Below are 24536 nucleotides of genomic sequence, written 5' to 3' on the forward strand. Positions count from 1 at the left end.
TAATAATTCGAAACAGAAATTAAACTAACAACTTTGTCTCTAATGAATGTATCAAAAGAAAAACTGTTAAAGGTTGATAAAACACTCAAACATCCCATGGCATAATGATCCACAATATTCCTTTGTTGACAGTCTAATCAATTTTTGTTTTATGTTTTTGATTATTGGAATTTCTTGTTTGACTTTTCAAGATTTGTTTTACTTGTTTTGTTTTGTCTTGTTTTCCCTCAACCCATCACATAAGTCCAAATCATGAACATCTCTTGAATATTACATCTCAATCAATATTTGATGAATGTAAGACATGTGGACACAAACCTCATTCCAATCATTTCAGTCACTAAGGAATCAGTGTCAGCTGTTTTGATGGATGCCATTTTTTTCAAGTGCCTACAGTACACTTCAAAGGTGTTTTATAATTAGATTTTGATCCTAACCCTGTTAAATCTTTTGATAGGAATGAATCAAAGTGTACATTTTTTGAAAAATGAAAATTGGAAGCTTTTTGTACTTTGGTAGGCAAAGAGCTGTTGTGCCATTTTCTTTAATTCTTTGGAAAATGCTAATTAATTTTAGAGCCCTATCACTGGTCTCTAAAACCTTTGTCTGACAGGATCAATTCTCAGGACTGTGTTAAGTGTGTTCAGATCAGTCTTACCCCTCTCCTTTGGATCTTGAAGGCCTTGGTCAGTACAGTTTTCTGGATCATTCTTGTATAGTGACTTCAGTGAACACAGTTAATTCACAACACAGCCGAGCAGACAGAAATATCTGTGTAAGGCCTCCATTAGAAATTCTCAGGTGTCAAGTTGTAGCTGCCTCTAGCAGACTTTCCTCCACAGCACTGAAGGTAGGTGTTTCAGATCTACATTGCAACAAAAGAAGAAGCAGTCCAATCCAAAGGAAGTTTTACTGCTGTATGAAGTCAGACCAACTATCACTGGTAACCTCACACAAGTAAATGAAAAGTGCTTGGTTCAGTATTTTATGGGCATGTAATGTGCAATGGGATGATTCTGAAATATGAAAACCTGATCCTTACTTACATCAGGATATAATTTGCCATTTAAAGCATGTGATACTGAATTGAGAATGATTGAGACAGTATGTAAAAGTGAACAGTAAAGCTATGCAGACCATATCTATTTGAAAATGCAACTTTCACTATAGTTTAATCTGATTTTGACTTGACTACAGCAAGGTTCAGCGTTATCCTGTACTGTTGCTGTTTTTTTATTTTTTCAATGATTGAAAACTCAAGGAAACCACATGGAATCAAGTGGTCTGGTCTACAGAAATAAACTAATATGAATTTAATTTGGGTTTGTGGCTTTTCTTTTAAGATCTTACAAATTGCCAAGAGGGGAAATTATATTTCAACTTTAAAAAAGACTTAAAAAATCAGGTTTGAATTCTGTGGGTACTTGCTGAATAATTTAGAAGATAATCGACCTTGGAAAAAGTACAGCACTGCTATAGCCTGCTCTACTGAAAATTAATAATAAACCTATAACTCCTACTTACATTTGCTGATAGTGAGGAAAGACTGCTAAATTTCGAAAAAAATTAGTTGCGTCGTAAAACCAACTTGGAATTTAAAAAGAAAACATGAAACAAAATGTCATTTTTGAACATCAGCAGTTGATTGGTTACGGAAGAGGATTAGGGCCACTGGAAAACAAAAAAATAAGATCAATATATTTTAATTATTATTCTGAGATTAAAATCAGAATTTTGTGATTAGTCAGAATTCTAAGATTTAAGTCAGAATTCTGAGATTCAAGTCAGAATTCTGAGATTGAAGTCAGAATTCTAAGATTGAAGTCAGAATTCTGAGATTAAAGTCAGAATTCTAAGATTGAAGTCAGAATTCTGAGATTAAAGTCAGAATTCTAAGATTAAAGTCAGAATTCTGAGATTAAAGTCAGAATTCTAAGATTAAAGTCAGAATTCTGAGATTGAAGTCAGAATTCTAAGATTGAAGTCAGAATTCTAAGATTGAAGTCAGAATTCTGAGATTAAAGTCAGAATTCTGAGATTAAAGTCAGAATTCTCTCAGAATTATGACTTTAATCTCTGAATTCAGATTTTCTTTTTCTGAGAATATTTATTTAAAAAAAAAGAAAATTGACCTTAATTTTATTTTTCAATGGCCCTAATCCTCCTCCGTAACTGGTGCTACAGCCGGAACCTTAATTGAATGATGTCGGCCTCCACCGAGGAGTTTGTATCGTAACACATGCAACTTCCGGCTGTTGTTTTGGCCGGCTGTTTGAAATGAGATCTCTGGTTAAATAAAGAAAGAGATAAATGCTTAAATGGCAGGTTTATTAAATGTTTATACAAGCTGCGGAACAAGTAGAGTCTTCTAGATTGTTCTACTGGATTAACCTCACTCCTCCCACCGTACTATGTTCAAAAAGATGACTGAATTTGGTCCAGATTCCGGGGGGAGAGTTAAGGTAACGCAACACTTAGGAGGTCTATTTGACAAAGGAAATATGATTATGTTGATCCCATGAGTATATACATATCTTTCTATGCTTTTGTTGCGTCTCATATTGTTACCATTGTAGCATGGACATTAATATTATCCTCTGTCATCTATCTGCAGGGAGTAACAATTGTGAAGCCCATCGTGTTCGGCAACGTCGCTCGCTACTTTGGGAAAAAGAGAGAGGAGGATGGCCACACACATCAGTGGTCTGTCTATGTGAAGCCTTACAGAAATGAGGTCAGACATCCAGATCACCTTACAGATCTACAGTGGTGGACAAAGTACATGTCTTCATTACTTAAGTCAAAGTATAGATCCTTCAGGTCAAATATTACTCCAATACAAGTGAAAGTTGCTCTGTCAAATTATTACTTGATTTAAAGTACTGAAGTACTTGCTTTAAAAAAACTTACGTATTCAAAGTACTCGTTAAAATATCTCAAAACGTTGTATTTTCAAAATACACAAGTGCAGTCAAGAATACATAGGAGTACTTTATGTTACATTGTGTTTATTTAGAAACCATTACTACTCTCAATAACAACTAACTGTGACTTCTGGAATCGAATCTGTATATGCAACTTCAATAAAAGCATTAGCAAAAACTTACAACTTATCCAGTATAAAACCATCCATAGGACACACTACACTGTGGCAAAACTACACAAAATGGGATTATCAGAAACAGACAAATGCACCAACTGTATTCAAGATACAACAGACATATATCTCCATGCATTTTGGACCTGCACACCGGTCCGCCAATTCTGGCAACAAGTCATCGACAGATTGTCAACCATGCTCAACTGCAACATCCAGCTGTGCCCAACAACTTGCATCCTTGGCGACATATCGGAAATAACACAACACAATAAACATTCCACCATTCTCTTAACGGCCCTAATCATAGCAAAGAAGACTATCCTCTTAAATTGGAAATCAAAGAGAAATCTAAACATTAAGATTTGGGAGAATCTACTAATGGACCAAATATCAATAGAGAAATGTTGTGCGACAGTTAATAATACACTGGACTCATTTGAAAGCAGCTGGCTTCCAATCATCACTAAATTAACAGCTTTAACTAACTGATCTCCAAACAACCACAAAACAAAACAAAACAAAATAGTAGACTGCCAAATATTTTCATGACTTGAGTTTTCCCATATATTTCTCTCCAACCTATTGACTTACACCCACATTCACAAACACATGGACACCCTCTTACCAGGGTTCATCATATACACACAGTCACAAACCACACACATACACGTTTATATGCTCATGCCAAAAAAAAAAAAAAAAAAAAAAAAAAAAAAAAAAAAAAAAAAAAAAGAAACCATTACTTGACATCCCTAAAAACTATACCATGGCATGAAAACAGAAACTAAGTTACTCCAAGCACAGACAACTTAGTTTGAAATGTTCATCTGGAATGAAACAAATGTTAGCTCAACACACTTTCTCAGGTTGGACAGTGAATGTTTGTATGTTTGGACAGAGTGGGAAACAGGGAGAACATTTCAAACGATACGTATCATTCTTCATTTTAAAAACCTCCAACATGGGCTGAAGATATGACCATGTGCTCAGGTGGAGAATTATAGCCATCATTACCACCTCTAAATGAACTGCCAGATCTGAGTGAAATCTGCTCTGTGTTTGCTCCACGTTCAACGGAGGAGACACACAATATACAGGTCCTTCATGAGCTGACTTCAAGGCAAAAGTAGTGAGTAACTAGAGCATTGATAGAAATGTAGTGGAGTAAAAAGTACATAATTGTCTTCTGAATGTAAAAGTAACAAGTTTCCCTAAAAAATAATACTCAAGTAAAGTACAGATACTCAAAAAATGTACTTAAGTACAGTACTCAAATTTACTCTTACTGTCCACCACTGCAGATTTATAACTACTTTTGATGATTAGTTTTTATGATAATGTATTGTTCTCTTAAATTATTACACTTGTTCCAGGATATGTCAGCCTATGTGAAGAAAATCCAGTTCAAGCTGCATGAGAGTTATGGTAACCCACTGAGAGGTAAATAGACCCTTACATTACATCATGTATTTAGTATATAAAACCTGTGTGTAGTATTATTTTGATGAGAAAATGAAATGTGTTTTTCTGTCTTCCAGTGGTAACCAAGCCTCCCTATGAGATCACAGAGACAGGCTGGGGCGAGTTTGAGATCATCATCAAGATCTTCTTCATTGACCCTAATGAGAGACCTGTGAGAGCAGTCAATACATTTTAAAATAATTTGACATAAATAATGGGTTTATCTTTTCAGTCTTTAATATAATGATGCCTTGCTTTATGTATTATTTCTATACCATTCAGATGAGAATCTAACGGTCAACCTTACCACCCTATCTATTTAATCTGCTTGTGTGTCACAGGTGACTCTGTACCATCTGTTGAAGCTGTTCCAGTCTGACTCCAGTGCCATGCCTAAGAAGACAGTTGTGTCGGAATTCTATGATGAAATGGTTTGTCTACTTTCATTTAGTAGATTATAACCATAATAAGTGTAAGATTCAACATCTACGATTGTGTGCGATGAAAACTTTAGTGACCACTAACATTCATGTAGATTTAATAATGATGAAATAACAAATGGCTTTGAAGCATGCAAAACTTGGATATTCAAACTAAGATTACCAAACGGCTTTAGAAACTTCTGATGAAGTGTGAGCATTTGGTTTGAAGAGCTGTCAGAGGCTGAGAGAGATTCACCTGACTGTTGTCTTTGTAACTTTCAGATCTTCCAGGATCCTACAGCCATGATGCAGCAGCTCCTGACAACGTCGAGACAGCTCACACTGGGCGCGTACAAGCATGAGACGGAGTGTATGTACACACCCAGTGAACAAAGCCACACATGCGTGTGTATTAAGATTTATATCTCATAATTAGTCACTCATCATATTTGTGCATCTGTCTGCTTGTGTCTACAGTTGGTGAGCAGGAGCAGAGGACCAAGGAGAAAATGGAAGCAGCAAAGAAGAGAACCAGTCAGGAGATCACAGAGCTGAAAGACAAGCTAAAAGCCAGCAGAGAAAACATCAACCACCTCAAAGCAGAGATCAGGAAACTTGAGGAGGATGGAGACCACAAGGAGCACTAAGAAATGGACATGGACTACAACCAGAACACACAAAAAGGCAGGATTGTCCAGCAGTGATCAATCTATAGTTTTGTTGTTCCTGATTATAATTGCAAAAACAAGGCCTTGTTGTGATAAATACAAAATGCTCTGTCATTTCCATGTTTATTTTCTGCAGAATTAGCCTTGTTCAGTCATTTGATATAAATGCTCCTCTTTAAAAAAGTTTTGCCCACTGTTAACAGTGAAGCATCACTACAGAAATGATATTCCTGTGAACAGTTTTGTAAATGTATAGCTCAGTTCTTATAGTTTTGTTGTTTTCTTTTGTTTTTTATTTTTATTTTAATTATTGTACGTTTTTTTACATAAAAACAATGTGTGAAATAATTTCCCACGTCTTCATTTCTTGTAACAACTGGTGTTTGATGTAGACGGTCAATGAAAATATTGTGTAAAACTTTCATATTTTATTTTCAGCACACTGTGATGTCAGTGGTAGAAAACTTTAATTACACATGACCCAGAATTAGGCCATTTTCACAGACTGATCCTGTCATGGTTAACTCTTTAAGGTCCACCTTTCTATACTGTCAGTTAATTACAAATGTGCATTAGAATTGGCTTGCTGGATGTGGAGGGTTTCGAATAAACTGAAGACTATAGGTGAGGATTACTGCCCACAGTTAAGTAGATCCTGATCTAAGAGTACGTGAAAGAAATAGCTGTTTACAATCGGTAGGACTGGATGAATATTCCATTCAGTATCTTAAAAATATGGAAGAGGTTCAGGGCCACTGGAGAAAAAAAAATCAATTCAATTTTTTTAGTATTATTATGGGGCGGCAGTAGCTCAGTCCATAGGGACTTGACTTGGGAACCGAAGGGTCTACGGTTCGAGTCCCAGTATGGACGAAGTTTGGCAAGTGGACTGGTGGCTGGAGAGGTGCTGGTTCATGTGCCTGGGCACTGCCGAGGTGCCCTCGAGCAAGGCATCGAACCCCCAACTGCTTGGGGTGCGCTGGTTGATGGCAGCATCCTCCCTCTGACATCTCTCTCTTAAGTGCATGTCCACTGCATGTGTGTGCATTGTATGTATATACCAAAACTTGTGTGTGTAGCATGACTGAACAATAACACAAGTGAAAAAATTTAATTTCCCCCTGGGGATTAATAAAGTTTGTTCTTCTTCTTATTATTATTCTGAGAAAATAATAATAATAATACATTTTATTTAAAGGCGCCTTTCTCGGCACTCAAGGACACCGCACAGATATATATATATACATACACGAATTTACATTAAAGGAAACAAAATCAAAGTCAAAATGAAATCAATATAAACTAACAAAGTGGTTAGAAAAAAATAGAAACAATGACAAAATGACAGTGCAATTGGAGTCAGACGGAGTAGGCGGTTTGGAAAATAGTCAGAATTCAGAGATTAAAGTCTGAATTCTGACTTATCTCTGAATTCTGACTTTATTCTCAGAATAATAATAATAAAAATGGACCTTCATGTTTTTTAATTTCTCTGGTGGCCCTCAGCCTCTTCCCTATTAAAAGTATACGTACAGGACAAGGTTAAAACATTTCTAAGTTACAGACAGTTATTTGAGTTACTTTATATCTACGGAAATTATCGATGGCTCAATATTAATGCCAAAATGTGAATGTTAAGATTTCCGTGAGGCATTGAAAGCATCGTACAGGAAGTTCTAGCTACTTTTGCTGCAGATTAAAAAAAACAGAACCGTAAGCCGACCAGACCACCATGGACTCGGAGCAACTTTTCTCGAGTTGTACACAACTTTTGTTTCTTCATTTCTAAAACTCCCAGACAAATATGTTTGGGTACCAAGAACAAGAATGCAGAGAGTGCTGTGTGGTTCTGTCCATGTGTTGCGCTTGTGTAAGTGTAAGTTTAGTTCACACGCTGTTGGACGACTGAATGAAGTGTGTCTGCTCCAGCTGAGAGCTCTCCAGGTGCCCTTAGTCAGGACGAGGCATTCAAGGTAAGCTCCGTTTTTGCAAAATAGTTCAAAGCTTAATTCTTCCTATTCGCCTTTGCACGTGCTAACAAAATATTCAAACCCTAAAATAACTTAAGCATTTATTTTTACTATGACATAACGCTGTATTTCATTGAGCATAATCAGGAACAGGTCTAACATCCATTTTAAGTAGATGCATTCATTTTGAACAACTTTATTTTCACTTATTTGAAGTGACCTACTATAAATCTAAAATTGAAAGTAAAACGAAAGCCATTTCTCTTTGCAAGACTCAATCACACACAAGTGTCGGAAATGTATTGATACTAAATAAATACTTGAAGTGATTAATTATTTCATTCTCAACTCCACTTTATTTATATAGCACCTTTCATACATAAACACAGGCAGCCCAAAGTGCTTCACAGAATGACAGAGACAGAAAACAACAGCAATGGTAAAATTATAAATGGCATGACTATAAATAAAATATTAAAAAATAAAATAAAATCAATACAGTAAAATTAATACAATAAGTAAGAGTGGAAAGAAAAGTAAAAAAATTAGGTAGTGTTAGCATGATTAGATCAATACAATAAATAAATGAATAATTAAATAAGACAAATAAATGTTAAAGCAATTTTTAAAATAATAAAAATAATATTGTAGTCCATACAATAGTAGATGTTAAAGCAATGTTTCAAATAATAAAAATAATAATGCAGTCCATATAATAGTAGATGAACAAAAAGTGCTGTCTTTCACTAAATTGAGTTAGGAAATAATGAATTCATTAAATGTGTGAAAGTGTTCAAAAATGTGTCTAAAAAAATATATTATTATTTTGTTTTTTCATTTCTAAAAACATGAAATAAGATACCATTTTGAAACAATGTAATCAGTTTCTCTTTCTTTGAATTGAACATGTTTCCACATAGAGTTTTTTAGTAACAGTGTAGCCTGCAGTTATGGCGACACTTTCTCGGGAGGTCACATGATCAGAGGGTTTTGCGCCGACGTCAGAGCTGGTGTTGCCGTCTAATGATCCTCACCGTCCTGCCTGCTGCTGCATTTAAAACTCCTCGTCATACCTTTGATAGACATCTTTCCACCGCCGAGTGCTGCTGCTGTCCTCCACCCTGCACCAGCTGGTGTTTTAGGACACATTACCGGGTTGGTAATGCATCAGGAACCGTAAAACTCAGTGCACGGCTAACGTTAATGCAGAAACATGTCGCCTCGCTGACATAACAAGTGGTGGTGTTGTGTTGCGTTCAAGTTTCCAGGTAAGTTGGCTGAAAATTGTGACAACTGGTTCACTCTGTGTAGCGTAACGACGTGTGTGGTACTGGATAATCAGTGTATGGTAGCCTTAAAGTAACCGGTGGTATTTGAAGCTGCTTTATGTTATGTTAAATCTCGTAATGGTCTTCTTGGCCCTTCTTATTTATCAGATTTGCTTTTATCATATGAGCCAGTGAGAGCCCTCAGGTTTTCAGGTAGTGGACTTTTAATGGTACCAAAAGTAAGAACAAAGACCCACGGTGAGGCAGCCTCTTATTATCCACGCCTGTGGAACACTCAACCTGAAGATCTGAGGGCTCCTTTTCTTAAGTTATTCTATTTTAGGTTGTTTTTATGTACAGCACTTTGTGTTACAATGTCATTGTATGAAAAGCGCTTTGTAAATAAAGTCTGATTGATTGATTATCATGGTGGCATTTTAAGTCTTGTGCTATCTCATTTCACTGGGATGATTTCAGTAAATATGTTGCTTCAGTTTGGCCTGTGTTGCTGCAGTCTTAATATTGTTGTTACTGTCTTTCCTGTGTGTGTCAATACCTGTCACACTTTTATACAGGAAATAGTTGGAGGTGTGAAAAGATGCATTGATTTCCCCTCTCAGGTAGTGTAGATTCAGGGTTTCTCATTTGGAAACTACCTGTCTGATAACTTCCATCTCACACTGCAAGAGAAACTCCTGACTCCAGGCAGCGTTTGTTGTTTATATGTCCACATCAGGCACGTTGGCCGGCCACATAGATCTCTGTTTGATTGTGCTCCACAGAGCTCCATTGTTGTCCCAGTGTCTGTGTGTAGTGTGCAGTTTAAGTCCATTCATGAGGCTAAGTGCATCATCAGCACGCCATAGCATTAATGTATGGAGTTCCCCAGAGAGGGCAAGTGCATTGTGGGCCTTTCACTGCATTACTGCATTTGTGTGCATACCGTTTACAACCATACATGCATTCTAACATGTCAGATGCTCCATCTTTTACCTAATGCCTGGAAGGAACCACATCCTGTCACTCTCTTGAATCGATGTCTTATGAAGTATAAGTGCATGAAGGCCTCGTTCATGAGTGAACAGTTCTTCGTGAGGGTGTGTACTGCACTGTGAGTGCTGTAGATAATAGCAGGATAGAGAAGGGCTATGATTAGACTTGCAGGCTTAGTAGGTGCCAATGTTAATTTTTGTGCCCACAAGTAAATGTTTGTGTTTCTTCCCTTCCCTGAGAAGAATATATAACATTATTCCCTTTAATCACACGTTCATCCCAGGAATCATAATAAAGTCCTGTATTCGTACCCAGTTCAGGACTCTGATCAAAGTTTGATATTGCACAACAATATGTTTGAGGTGGATATTGTCCCAAAGAGAAGTAGACAGCATTTTTGCAGATCCAGTTGGGACTTTATGAGTTTATGACTTCAGTTTGAAACAGGTAAACATGACAGAATTATTGCCTTTGTATGATCACGTTGTATTAGAAGCCTTTTTCACATTGGGAACCGTTTTTATTTTTGTATGATTCATGCTTAATAACTAACGTCAAACAGTATTACACAAGAGCAACCACTGTTTATTTATCTGTAGTACTTGTTCAGCAACTGGTGTCATAATCATGCGCACAAACAAGATCTTAAGAGATAAAAAAAACGCCTGTTTGGTGCTCTATGGTTGCACTAATGTGTCCCTCTTGGTGGTGTCATTTGAATACTAGTGCTGATGTGGCTGTGTGTGACTATCACCTTTTGTCTCATGCAAACCACCGCTTTAACTGTCCGCTCTCTGTTATCATTTTAAGAGCGTTGCAGTCAGTGAAAAGTCTATTCTCACACAGCTCCTGGTGCACACTTTAACAAGACGTCTGGATACTGTAATGAAGTGAGGTTGTACTGAATGTGAAGCTGGTAATAAGTGTGTGTTGGTGTGTGTATGTTTGCTAGGTGTGGTGGTGAGCTCATGGAGAAGCCATCATCAGCAGACAGAGCGGAGCTGGAGGAGCGGAAAGGCCTGGTGGAGGTAAGGAGTCTACTCATCTCACAACTCATTGCTGACTCGTTGTAATATGTTGTTGATTTAAACTTGTCAAAACTAATCAACATGCTTTTTTTTAGAAGTGTTTTCTGAAGTTGTTTTTTCTGTCGTTGTTAGCTGCCTATATCTGTTTTTGACTTTTTTAATGTCAGATATTTTGATTAGTCATGGCAGAAAGAAACTGGGAGGAACATGAACAATAGGTCACGTGTCCCAGTGAGCCATCCAGGTGAACCTGCATGCAAAATAGCAAGTACTGCTAATCTCACTGGAATGCAGATATTATCAGTGTTATAATAACATTTATACTCTCTTCATACTGTGAGATCTCAAGACAACTGATGACAAGATATATTCAAAGGCACCGTTGTTGAGTTTCTTAAATGGTTCCACCTTCTCTTTAACGTACATGAAATAAAAATATGAGGGATCAGGAGAGACAGTGATGCCGCTAAATTCAATAGTTTATACCAAAATACAGCATGCATCTGTTTGTTTGCATGATTATATGATCCTTTTTTAATGGTTTTTTAAATATTCCAATGAAACCTTCCAGACTGTTGATCTTAGCAATTAGACCATTCTGAGGTCATGGTGTTTGAAGCCACTCGAGCCCATGGTGTCTCTCCTATAGACCTGGGTTCACTGCAGACTTATGTAAAACCCATTGTCACAAACCTTGGCGTCAAAATGGACAGCGATTTTAAACTTGATAAACAAATAAACTCAGTAGTTAAAACCAGTTTTTATCATCTGTGGCTTTTATCCAAAATTAAATCTGTTGTATCTTTTAATGATTTTGAGCGCTTGATTCATTCTTTTATCTCGACCCGTTTTTGACTACTGTAATGCACTGCAACCCGCAAGCATGAACATTTCAGCCCCATTCTTGCATCCCTTCACTGGCTCCCTGTCGATTTTAGAATTCATTTTAAGATTTTAATGTTTGTTTTTAAGTCACTTCATGGTCTGGCACCTCAGTACATCTCTGACCTCATAAACATCTACGCCCACTCCAGAGCACTGAGGTCTGCTGATCAGATGCGTCTTGTCGTGCCAAAAAGCCGACATAAGACAAGGGGTGACCGAGCTTTTTCAGTGGTAGCTCCTAAACTGTGGAATGAGCTACCCACTCAAGTCAAAATGGCCCCCACCCTGGATACTTTTAAATCATGTCTTAAAACTCATTTTTACTCCCTGGCCTTTAATACAGCATGAGAGTTTATGTTGGTCTCTGTTTGTCTTTTAATTTACTGTATTTTAAATTGTACTATTATTTATTTCTACTGTTTTTATTTGTTGTGCAGCACTTTGGTAACGTTGTTGTTTTTTAAAATGTGCTATATAAATAAAATGGATTGGACTGGATTCTGAGAGATCAGTCAGGTCATCACTGAAAATGTCCTGAACCCCTCTCTAGAAAAGAGTGAATCCAGTTCTTGTCTTCTGTTTGGAGGGGAACTCTGCAGAAAAGTAGTTTGAAGCACTTTGTGGCTCTAGAGGGATCTGCACAAAATTCAAGTCTGATATTTGAAAATATGTCCACTGTTATGGACAAAGAAGTGACTTTACTGGACCTTTGTCTCAAGTTTCTCATCACTGCTTTAAGCGTGATGCACAAAGCTTTATTATTAGCTGCTGCCGGCATGATACACCTGAGTATCTGCTTGGACAGTGGAGGAGTGAGTTGCATTGTGGTTTATGTAGTTGTGAAAGTTTGACAAGGAGGAATGATAGATTGCATTGAAAGACATTTGTATCCTGTTTAAAGGCACAGTGGGTTGTATTTAGCCGCATTTAGCAGAACAAACATTGTATAAATGTAATCTAATACTCCTAAGAATGTTTAAATGAACATCTAATCACCTAAATATAGAAAATGTTTAGTTTTTGTTAACTTAGAATGAACTTTTTATATCTTAATAAGGAGAGGGCAAGAGTCGTACATGTTTTTGTTTTTTGGAGTGGCCTTTTGAAATGCACAGACAACGAAGAAGAAGTCAAACAAATCTGTGGTGTGTTTTTAAACATATCTAAGGATGGTGAGGTGCTGAGAGGTGCTGAGGGGGGAGAAGAGGATCCTCAGACCCCGAGGAAGAGCAGCTCCACTCGCTCCTCACGCAAAAGCTTCCGTCTTGACTACCGGCTAGAGGTAAAAACTCCCTCCTCTAAAGCCTATCTCACAGACACACACACACACACACACACACACACACACACACACCACCTGTTCTACTCCCACTTTAACCTCTTCATTTGTTTGAACTCCTTCCCTGAACACACCATCTCTCCAGCTCTTTCCTCACTGTATTTGGTGTTGGTGTGTTTCTTATTTTGAATCAAGCCTAAAACAAATAGCCTAAATGTTATCTTTGATTTCAGGAGGAAGTGACAAAGTCCTGTCGAGACAAACATGGCCGCTGGACAAACCCCTGGCCAACATGGAGGTTCCCTTCATATGCTACCCTGCTCAGGTTCCTGTTGTTGGATAAAAATCACAGCAATGTGCCAACCAGTAAGGAAGTGAGTGATATCATCTCATTGAAAAGAATGATATATAATGTTTCAACTTGAACACTAAGGAGAATTCATATTCAGCAATTCAAAATAAAAGTCGTTTATGCATTTTTTTTCACATCTATCGCCCGTATAGTAGTAAGTATTAAAGTTCACATCCAGTTATTCCACCTCACAGCACATACATTGGTGTTTGTTGACTCTCACATACAGGACATATATCTCCCAGTAGAAACCTCACTGAGCTCAGGAGAAGCTTATCAAGCTTTTAAAGCAGCTTTCACACAGCAGTAGAAATGTTAACCCTTTGTTGGACAGATTGTATCGCCTTGTCATGTAATACTTATAGGAATGGATCAACATCTCAACAACCAGAGAGGTCATATTTGAGAGGCAGCTTGTGATCTATCTGTTTGTAGTAAGAGAGGGGATTACATTTAAGATGCATCAGATGAAGTCAGTATGTGATTATGTTCTCTTCTTCTCTTCCTGTTTTTTTTATCAACCCTGTATTACTACTTTCCTTTTTCCCTCCGGTAGGCTCTGGACAGTGAGCTTCCTGTTATCGAACCGTACTTCGTCCAGAACCCAGACCCTGCAGAGTCTGGTCCAGGTCTGAGAGTCACCTGGCTGGGTCACGCCACAGTTCTGGTTGAAATGGACGGGCTCAACATTCTGACCGACCCAATTTTCAGCCAGAGGGCCTCACCGTTCCAGTTCATGGGGCCCAAAAGGTACAGAGGCCCCCCCTGTACTGTAGACCAGGTCAGTACTTTTTAAAAAATATATTCCTTTTCTCAGTGCTTGTTCATTTGGCTGCTGTAAAAACTTTAATCCTGCTGCCAACAGCTGCCCAGGATTGATGCTGTGGTGATCAGTCACTCTCATTACGACCATCTGGATGTTGGGTCTGTAGCCAGCCTTAATGAGCGCTTTGGAGGAGAGCTGCGCTGGTACGTGTGACGATCTAACCACAATACATGTTCTGTATACTAGAATGTCTGAATCTCCTGTCTGACAGTATTTATTACATCAGTGTTGATGTGTGTTTGTGTCAACAGGTTCGTACCCCTGGGTTTGATGGACTGGCTGGTGAAGATGGGCTGTGAGAACGTGATGGAGCTGGATTGGTGGGAGGAGAACTGCGTCCCGGGGCATGATGACATCACATTTGTCTGCACACCCTCTCAGCACTGGAGCAAACGTACAGCTATTGATGATAACAAGGTAATCAATAAGTGTAATAGTTTGTCAGTACTGATGAAATATCAATACACTTTTTATGACATTACTGTAATAGACAGACAGAAATATGTACAATTAGGGTCACCTGATATATCCAGTACCTTAGCTTTATGTCAAGTCTTTATTCTTTTTTAATAAAGCATAACAAAGTGTGTTTGAATGAAGGTAATCTTTAAGTCAGACTACATCGCTTCATAATAACTCTGAATCTTAAACCCTTCTCCTCCTTAGTCTCTGTGGGGCAGCTGGTCTGTTTTGGGTCCCGATCATCGGTTCTTCTTTGCTGGTGATACCGGCTACTGCTCCACCTTCCAGGAGATCGGACGGCGCTTTGGACCATTTGACCTCGCAGCAATCCCAATCGGAGCCTACCAGCCCAGGTTATTACACACACACAGAGAGACATGCACACAAACACTTACTAAGTGCCCACTTTAGTACCCCCAGTGTGAGGAAGTTTAAAAGAAAAAGAACTACAAAAATGTAGTCATGTATTCAGTGCCAAAATGTTTGACAACACATCTTTGGTAAGGGTTAAGAGGGTTTCCATTGTTGTGGAGACGTACTGTAAGAATGTTTTGTTTTTCAGGGATATGATGCAAGGGCAGCATGTCGATCCAGAGGAGGCTGTTCAGATTCACCAAGACCTCCACGCCAAACAGTCGGTGGCCATTCACTGGGGAACATTCGCTCTTGCTTATGAGGTAGGAAAATACAGATGCAAGTCTCCAGTATATATTTACTTAACTGTGAGTAGGGCTATCCTAGTAACCACAAAAAATGAATTGCTTTGATATGAAGAAGCCAACCTCAGAGCATGGAAGGCCACCGTCACAACCGCACATAAGCTCACCCCACTTAAAGTCCAGATTGAAACAATGGCAACTGCACTTGTACCTTAGCCGGATGTAGGATGTAACTTTGACCCTAAACAGCTACTTTGGATGAGACTTAAACACCTCACAGGTACTGTTCCACAGTATCTGGATGAGGACATGGTGCCATTTTCCATGGCTGAGGAGAATCCAAATCGATTCTTCAAAATTTGACAAGCAATACGAGTTGCCCAGAAAATCTATTTCTAGATGAATGGAAGTTATCAACGTTAAAACCTGTTGATAGTTTGACAGTCCACCCTCCTCCTGCCACAATGAAGAGGGTCCCCATGATCCAAGTCCATGTAAGAGCAGGATTCGGATCCTTCTTCTTTCCCAGGTAAATAACCTCAGCGTGAATTCTCCAAGGGATGGGAGTTCAGATTATTTGTATTGATCCCGATCATTTGGCTCAGCAAGAACCGTCTCTTTTGGCACCCAAACAAAAAAGTAACACCAGTAGTTAACTATTAACAGATTAACAGACCCGTGACCAGCTCTTCATTTTATAATGGATTTTTTTTTTAAACTGTAAGGAGTTTAAAAGTGATCCCTGTAGGATACCTGTTACAAATAATACAGTCGATATATGAAAAGGGGATGGGGCAACAATATCGCATACAGCGAGCCACCCTGAATCCCCGCATGAGGAAATTCTTCACCATGACAACCCTAACTGTGTGAACAGATGAAAGTGGTGTCAAATCTTTTCCTCCCAATCTTGGTAACCAAGTGAAACTGAAATATTCTTTTAGAACAGACATCTTGGTATCATTTGTCATGTCATGAAGGTTATAATGTCTAGTTTTGGTTCTAACTGTCTAACTAAGAGGTTGAGTCAACTCATTTTGGAGTCTGGATTTTGTAGGTCTGATTTATTGGATTGCATAATACTGATAATGTAGACTAGAGAACATACACCTGTCTGTATACAGCACTATAAACTGTAGAATCAACACCTCTCTAAAACTGAACATTATAGCCTTCATATAAGCATCACTGTAACCATGTTATTGCATAGATGCATGGTCAGATGCATTGTGACTAAGGATGACCACAATTAATTGTTAAGAAATTACTCGAAACACGCATTTTTGTTATCAATTCTCCGTCATGTGGAACAAACATCATGTGGTCTCATATTACACTCAGCTAACAGGGAGGTGTTTTAAGTTTAAATCATGTTTCGATGTGAATCAGCTGTTAAAGGTGTTGCGCACAGCGGAGACGCTCAGCTGGGGGCTGCAGCTGCACGCCAGGTCTCCACGTGCGCTTTTTTAAAAGAGGATCAATACAAAACTGCTGCCAACAACGACACGGACACAAAGGTTGACAGCTTTAAACACGAAATATCCCACCTTTGGATACGAAGGTAACAGACAGGTGGGAAATGTTAGTGCGCTATGTTTGCTGACCAGCAACATCAGAGCCGTCTGAGCTTTTCTGACGCTGGACTGATTATGACCCGGTTGCGCTCCCGGCTGACACCTGATTGAATACACATGTTTATTTTTCTCAATAAGAACGAGTAGACAGAAAACTGGACACTGTGAGTCTGAAGTACGTTCCTGTTAGTAGTCTCAGCCTTCACTTTATAAGATTATGTCCGCGTAGAATATTTTTATGAGCCTGATCGTTGATATTCTGCGTGTCAAACATGTACCCGTATTCAATACTGTCAGTTATTTGCATTATGTTGCTGTAGAAAATACAATTAGGGGGAAAACAACGTATTTGGCATTGTTTTTGACGTAAGAATAATAATGTTTTTTTTAATCAATTAATCGATAATTGATCGTTACCAATTCCAAAAATCGATCACGGAAAATACTAAAATGTACATCCCTAATTGTGACTGTTATAAAACTATTACTCTTATAGAAGTAGCCCAAAGGTTTCTATGTATAACTGTTACCACAGAGGGACAAAGAGTCAGAGTGATACAGAGGTATAAAGTGCTCTGACTCTATGATGTTCTGGTAACATAGCATTACAATGGCGTCATTGTTTGTTAAGCTGTAGGACTATTTTAGCAGCTAACACAGTTCAGTGCAGCCTCTGGCTCACTGCCATACTTAGAAAGTTATAGACAAGCTAACAAAGCGCTACACACTCAGAAAACATGCTGCACTAAGTCAACACAAACCAAGGATAGTCTTCAACACTCACATGTTCTCTGGTCTCTTCATTCAGTACTACCTGGAGCCACCAGTCCGTCTCAGAGAGGCCCTGGAACTGAAAGGACTGAAGCCGGACTCCTTCTTTACTCTGCATCACGGGGAGTCTCGCCTTATAACTTCACAGAGTGGAGACGTCTTTGACTGATGCTTAGTGTGTGTATCAAAATGCAGAACATTGTGTTTGTCGTGTGTATACATGGACTCAGTGATTTCACTTTGAAAGGCATAAATGTATGCAGCTCATCCCCAACTGAAAAGAACCTCAAATGTTCATCAGTACTGTTTACATGCTGAATGTTTGACCTGCCATTATCAGTGAGCAATACTTCATACAGGAGCTGTGACTCCATCATAAACATGTACAAAGTGTACTACACAAATATGTGTGTAATCCTTTCAAGACCTGATCCTTGTGGCTCTTATGAAACAAGGCATAAGGCTTCAACGTAGCACATATAATAGAATGCAGAGCGTTACAAGTATGAAATCAAAGAATATTTGAATGTAAGAATGGAGGGATAAAACCCAAGAGAGTGAGAGAAAACTTAACCCATTTTTACACCCAAAGAAGATAAAAGCACAACTTTAACATCCATCACATTTACAGATCTTTTTGATCCTGTGATGAAGTGCTAGCATACACTTTGGTGCCCATGAATGTCCAAACTGTTCTGTGGTCCTCACTGCTTTACAAACGTTGAGTCACTGTAAAGACACGGATATTAGTGTGGTCAGTTATTTGTATGTAACAGTGAGGAGTAATCACAAACCTTAGTGTGAAGCTGGAAACCTCAGACAGTGTGAAACAGTTTGATGTTGTGATTTTTAAAGATTGGTGCTAGATAATGTAACAACACAAACTCAATCCCCCCCCCCCCCGCACTTAAAGGCTCGTAGAAAGCACAGCTGAAGCTGAGCTGGCTTCAGCTTCATGCCATGTAAATACTGTACATTGTTTCCTGCTTCACTTTGTGTTTGATGGTCTGAAACGTCAACATAAAGACACATTTTTACTTCTTTGCTCATCAGTGTCTTTACCTTCTTTGTTAAGACAACGGATGTATTTGTTCTTAGGCAAACATGTAATACGAATCATTTTACTCAACCGTTCCAAGTATTGTTTTTTGTTTCTAAAGCCAGAATGTATGTACAGCTGTTAGCAAAATGTTGAGTTTATTTAGCTGGTTATAACTACAAAGCCAAACGGTGCCAACTGTGGTTTACACTTGATCCCTGTGACTTAGCCATTGAATATTAAAATGCATTTCAAATGTTTGTTGTGTTTAACAGCAATGAATAACGACGCAGAAAAATACCAGATAGTACCAAGATGTCTGATGTATAAAGCAATTATAGAAGATCAGATACATGTATTTTTCTTGGACTGTACCCATCATTAAACTATCTCAACAACATTCAAGTGTTTCTGCTTCTGCTGGTAGTTTAAATGACTTACATGAAACTGTCTCTGAAGAACCCTCCCGGTGTCACTGTGGTTTACATACACTGATGGAGTTTTTCTCTACAACCCTGGTAATAGTGTAAAACAGAGGTGAAGAGCATGAAACATGAGCAGTCAGGATGGAACAATGTTCGAGATTTTTTTACTGATTGTCAAATTCGTACATCTTAATGTACAGCAGATGACATACTGGGTTCCTCAAGACGCACTGACTGGAACCGCATCTCAGGTGGTTATTCATACATATGTACAATACTCAATGTGTTTGCCCCTGATGGTTTAGTCAATCTGTGGTGAGTGAGTTCAAACATGGTCTCTGAGATTGTTCTGTCTCAGTAACCTTCAGAATCCCTTCCTCCGTCCTTCGATTGCTTCAGATTTAAGTTTGGAATTTTAATGCTGGTGAAGTTTATATGAGGATACACGGCTGTAAAATGAAGGAAGGAGAGAACTGTTGAAGGGTTATTTTCATAGATTAGTGCTAACTTATGCCAAACTTTAAAGGTTTTACTTTCTGAATGGACAAAACGTATTTAATATCATACCACTGTGTGTCAGTAGAAAGGGCAACTTTTTGTATTTATAGTGTCAGCATAAAGTATTTAGATGTCTTTTTGTTTTTTAAAGCAACCAGAAAACCACTTAAATGCAGGTTTCTTTGTTTACATCTCACATTTCTGTACTAGTCTTATCTTAAAGTTTGAAATTCTGTTGTTCAGAATTTGTCAACCCAACTTCTCACAACCGAGTAGAACAAAATCTGCATTTTGAATGGTCTCTTAAAATACCCTGCTTTTTAACTGAGGCGCCCTCTAGTGGTACTTTTCAAAAACACTTGTTGACTGCATCTTGATTCAGTGAATAAATAGTTATTTCATGTTAAATACTGAACTAGGGGCATGCTTTACATCAGGGACTTGTCTCACCCTGTCAGGATACTATTTCACATAATCACCCCCTCACTGTACATGATCCCTCACTGAGTTCAGACATGCCAAAGCTTTCTGCATTTCTGCAATACATCAATATGTATGCCTGGAGCTGTGGGTGCAGTAGCTAGTCAATGTAACATTGTAACCTGTGAATGTAGTCTTGTTGCTGACAGGATGTTTTTTTAGTGAGGACTGCTATTAACCTAACTAACCTGCTACACGCAGACTGCATTTGGAGCATCCAGATTGATCTGCAGTCTCTCTTCAACAAATTAAATCAGATGAAAACTCACTATAGGGTTGAAATTGTGTGATCAATACACATAAAAATATAACAATATAAGAAGAAAGATTGAAGATAGAAGAAAGAAAATGATACATTCTTACCTGCTTGCATGGATGCTCACACAGCAGCACTGAAGAAGTGTTCAGTGTTTACCCTTGTGATTGCTATTACTATTGTTATTATATTTTTTAGCTATGTTAGTACATTGTTGTATTCCCCTGTACCGTGTTGTAAGCTGCTGTAACAAAAGAATTTCCCCCAACGGAGGACAAATAAAGTGTGTCTTATCTTATCTCTTTAGGTTCTTCAAATATCTCTCTTAGCTTTTTATCAGATACTTTAAAGTCTTTTAATACATTTTCTTTGTCTGGCCTTGTTTTCTTTTCTCTGTCACTGAGTGGTTTAAAGGGCCAGTCTGCACTTTTCCCTCTCTGTTCCCACCATTCTGCCGATGCTGCGTCTTTACTGTCACTTGAATGACACAAGATGGCAGTGTCTGCAAAGGTATGGGTCTTACCCAGACATTGCCTGCCACGCTTGGTTTGAATGAAAGGTCTTTGATTTTATAAAACTGTGTTTAGAATAAAAACAGTTAAATAGAATTTTATCCACAATGTTTTATTGATCCTGAGATATCTGTATTGAACCCAAACATTTAGAATTAAACAGCAGAGTCAGCTGTATGGTACCACTTTGACCTCATTGTTCAGAAACAGTGAATTAAGGCAATGTCATTATGCATGGCTTCTGATTGTCAAGGTGATATTTAGTGAGACAAAGTGAAATATACCTATGATGCAAGTCTTGCTACTTTAAGGCAGGTTTGAATCAGATGAACACTTTTAACTGTTCTTTAAAAAAAAACCTTTTGAACACAGTTCAGTTATTCATGTGTCAAAGCACTCTAATGTTCCCTTTTAATGAAATGTCACTGTCTGAATCACTGACTCTGAGCTGAAGCGGAGGTGACTTGCATTTGCGATTTGGATTTGCCAGATAAAAGCGGTTTAAAAAAAGCTGATCGTTCATCATCGTCGCAAAGGTCACTGTACATTTTCTAAAATACCTTTATCGAAATGTAGCTGTAGATGACTCCAAGCTACTAAGAGCTTCTACAGACGGGTTCAGATAGAAAGTCAGTGACAGACCAAGAGCAAAGTTCAAATGAATATTTAATCATCAAAAAGAAACACAAGTTTAAGTCGCACCAGCAGTATAAGGATCCCTGGTCAGACTGGAGTTTGTTAAATTACAGCTGATCATCAGCATCAGTCTTTAGGAGACACTTGACATTACTGAAATGTGCAAATGCCTCCAGGATGCATTGTCATCACTGGCTCAGTGTCTAAAAGTTTATTGATACAAATATATTGCTAAGATTGAACCTGTGACCAACACCGGTCTGAGTCTAGTTTGTTATTTGGGTGACTGTAGATTCCCAGAGAGGTCAGTGCTGATGTTTGTAAGTGTGTGAAAACAGTTATTCACTATTCACATGTTGTTTTTAACAGTGATAAAGAGGTTAGTTATTTCTAAAGGATGAGTCATCACGTTATAGAAAATATGTTTCAGTTTGAAAGATTCCCTGATGATGTAGAGTCTCTATAAAACAACAGCACACACTATGAGGGCTGTCAGGCATGGCCCAGCATTGTGTGTGTGTCTCCTTTGACATGTGTGTGTTTGTGTGTGTTACGCCACACTTTGCCTGTTGCTGTCTCTACTGTGCGTCGACCCTACAGAGCAGCGTCGTGAGAAGTCCAGGAAGATTCCATCGGGCTCCGGCTCAGAGTCCAGGGACTCCAGGATGTGATCCATCATGATCTCAGGGCTGGAGGCAGGACTGGGACCGGAGCTGGTGTCATGTGCCAGCATTCTGGAGGACGCGGGGGAGTCTGATACCAGTGAGCCTGTGCAGTGTGTGTCCTCAGCTGGGGACGGATCAGGGAGGATGCAGGGGGAGTGGCTCTGGGGCAGGAAAATGAGGGGACCTGCAGGACTTTCAGAGTCTCTGGGTTGGGGGTCCTGGCTGGAGGTCACAGTGTCTGTGCAGAGGAAAGATGTTTGAGACAGAAAGGAGATGATGGGGATGCTTTACATGTTCCATACACCATCACATGATACGAAAGAACCATTTGTTCAACTTAAACATTATAACATACAGCTTCAGGGAGACCTATTGAGACCCCTTTAGATAGTTCCACAGGTGTGTCCAGACTTTTGTAGGGGGGGGGGGGGGGGGGGGGGGGGGGGGGGGGCACAACCAGGGAGCAGTCAAACTAAAGAGTTTAAAAAACGGAGTTTTACTTCCTGGTTTCCTTTGATTCACAGCCGCCGTGGAGTGAAAGTTCAAAGGGCACGCAGCGACTTGTGACGTTACGCTGTAGGGCGGAGCTTATTACAGTGGCTTTACAGGCTCTGGCTGCACAATGGCGGCGCCCAGGAGGGTGATTTTTTGGCTTCAGAACCGTACAACGGGAAGAGGCTGTCCATTTTTATTTACAGTCTATGGGTGGGACTCATTCTAACTCTTATATAAATGCATCACAAAGAATTTACAGTCTAGTCATTTGTTTTTTTAATTCAAAGAGAATAACGACGTTTGACAAAGTAAGTCATCCTGTTGTAACACAGCCCAAATAGTTAGCTTGATGTAAGTCCCACCTCTAATTAGTCAAAAGCCATGATAATTTAGGATTGGGAGAGGCACGAGGGGTGGCCAATCAGACTTCATGGGGCAAGCAGGGGCAGTGCCACCCTCTGGTTTCCTTCTGGATATGCACCTGGTGACTTCACTATACCTTTTAATGCGCTTACAATGAAAATATTTTTATGAAGTTTCTGAAACACTGATGACTTCAGGATCCTGAAATCCTGAAACATTGTCTTCCTCTTTGTATGACCAGTGCATCTGTACCTGAAAGTGCAGCAGAAGCAGACGAAGAGGAGGAGTCATCGGTGTGGCTGGATGTGCTGGTGTTGCTGGTGTTGTTGGCAGTGTTTGTGGATTCAGCCACAGAGCTGGTCTCCTCCAAGCAGGAAGTCATCTCAGAGACGGAGTGTCGTCTAATACTTGCGCCGCCTGCCACCGAGGAGTCGACATCATACTCCACCACGGGGGTCAGCATGGGAACATTGTAGCTCTTGGAACGTACCACTGGGTTCTTGGCAGCAGAGTTGCCTGTTTTGGAGGGCCAGGAGCGCTGCAAACGCTTCTCTGAAGAGAGACAAGGTTATAGAATTGAAATAATGCATAATGGAAACATAGAGAAACAGTACAGTGGGAAAGTGCAGGAGAACAATAGATCATGGCCTTTGCCTTTCCACATACATGTACCTAAAAGGCAGGAGGAGCAGTGCAAATTGGAAGATCCATCTCTGGAGTATAAGCCATCAGTGCCGAGGTAGGGAGAGACCACCTTCTGAATGAGAGACTCCAGTCGGAGGTAGTCGTCTGTTACACCTTTAGATTCATGGACTCCCTGCATCAGACACACACAAAGATGGATATGTGCTAGTCGGTAAGTGGGGCTTGTTTACTGGTGGTAGTGGAAACTTTGAAAGCCTGGAAAACATTTTTTCTTATAAAAGAAAGAAAGGAAGAAAGACAAAATGAAAGTCAGTAAGAAAGAAACAGTTCAGTTGGCTTTTGTGATCTAATCCCTCTTCCAGTCCCTGAGTGGAATCAAAAGTCTCTAAAAAAGTCAGCAACATTAGCTTTACTGTTGTAAACATGTTACATCTGCACACAGGAGATACTATGCTGTAATAGCTAGAACATTGTGAATGAGGTCTACTTTAAATTCATAAGCTGTTGTCTACTTACAGATGCTAGGAGTACAGTTTTTCATATGAAGCAAGAATATGAATTGATAATAATGATAATAATAATAATAATAATAATAATAATAATGCATTTTATTTATAGGCGCCTTTCTTGGCACTCAAGGTCACCTTACAACATTAAAACAAACAGAGTTTAAATAACAAACAGTAAATAAAACACAATTTAAAAAGTTTTAAGTGAATGGACAGAGGAGTTGTGGTCAGATGGAGTAAGCCAGTCTAAACAGGTGAGTTTTGAGTTTGGATTTAAAATGTGGGAGTGAGTCAG

At 39.0% G+C, this 24536-nt stretch overlaps 3 protein-coding genes across 5 annotated transcripts in view; 2 read left to right on the forward strand and 1 right to left on the reverse strand.

Moving 5' to 3' along the window:
• Positions 1-2213: 2213 nt before the first annotated feature.
• Positions 2214-6121, forward strand: yeats4 (YEATS domain containing 4). Its single transcript, XM_034674055.1, has 7 exons — positions 2214-2462; positions 2615-2734; positions 4474-4540; positions 4639-4733; positions 4903-4992; positions 5266-5353; positions 5461-6121. Exons 1-7 carry the CDS (start codon positions 2412-2414, stop codon positions 5628-5630), a joined length of 681 nt encoding a protein of 226 aa, XP_034529946.1. The 5' UTR covers positions 2214-2411; the 3' UTR covers positions 5631-6121.
• Positions 6122-7348: 1227 nt separating this feature from the next.
• napepld (N-acyl phosphatidylethanolamine phospholipase D) lies at positions 7349-19157 on the forward strand. Of its 2 annotated transcripts, none has more exons than XM_034673996.1 (10): positions 7349-7624; positions 10835-10910; positions 12964-13077; positions 13308-13448; positions 13983-14207; positions 14292-14395; positions 14504-14669; positions 14919-15067; positions 15277-15391; positions 17756-19157. In XM_034673996.1, the coding sequence occupies exons 1-10, from the start codon at positions 7479-7481 to the stop codon at positions 17885-17887; spliced, it is 1368 nt and encodes a 455-aa protein (XP_034529887.1). In that variant the 5' UTR covers positions 7349-7478; the 3' UTR covers positions 17888-19157. The 2 variants fall into 2 exon arrangements, with proteins under 2 accessions (XP_034529887.1, XP_034529888.1); XM_034673997.1 differs by lacking the exon at positions 7349-7624 and adding an exon at positions 8615-8889.
• A 2419-nt stretch (positions 19158-21576) lies between these two features.
• The window catches only part of LOC117804699 (proline-rich protein 5-like), a 21235-nt gene continuing 18275 nt past the window's right edge, over positions 21577-24536 (reverse strand). For both annotated transcript variants that reach the window (XM_034673017.1, XM_034673016.1), the window contains exons 8-10: positions 23760-23904; positions 23340-23639; positions 21577-22467 (exon numbers count right to left, since the gene is read on the reverse strand). In XM_034673017.1, coding sequence (XP_034528908.1) covers positions 22115-22467; positions 23340-23639; positions 23760-23904 — 798 coding nt within the window. In that variant the 3' untranslated portion in view covers positions 21577-22114. The remainder of the gene's footprint in view (positions 22468-23339; positions 23640-23759; positions 23905-24536) is intronic.

This window comes from Notolabrus celidotus, chromosome 21, assembly GCF_009762535.1.
Source record: "Notolabrus celidotus isolate fNotCel1 chromosome 21, fNotCel1.pri, whole genome shotgun sequence".
NCBI lineage: Eukaryota > Metazoa > Chordata > Actinopteri > Labriformes > Labridae > Notolabrus > Notolabrus celidotus.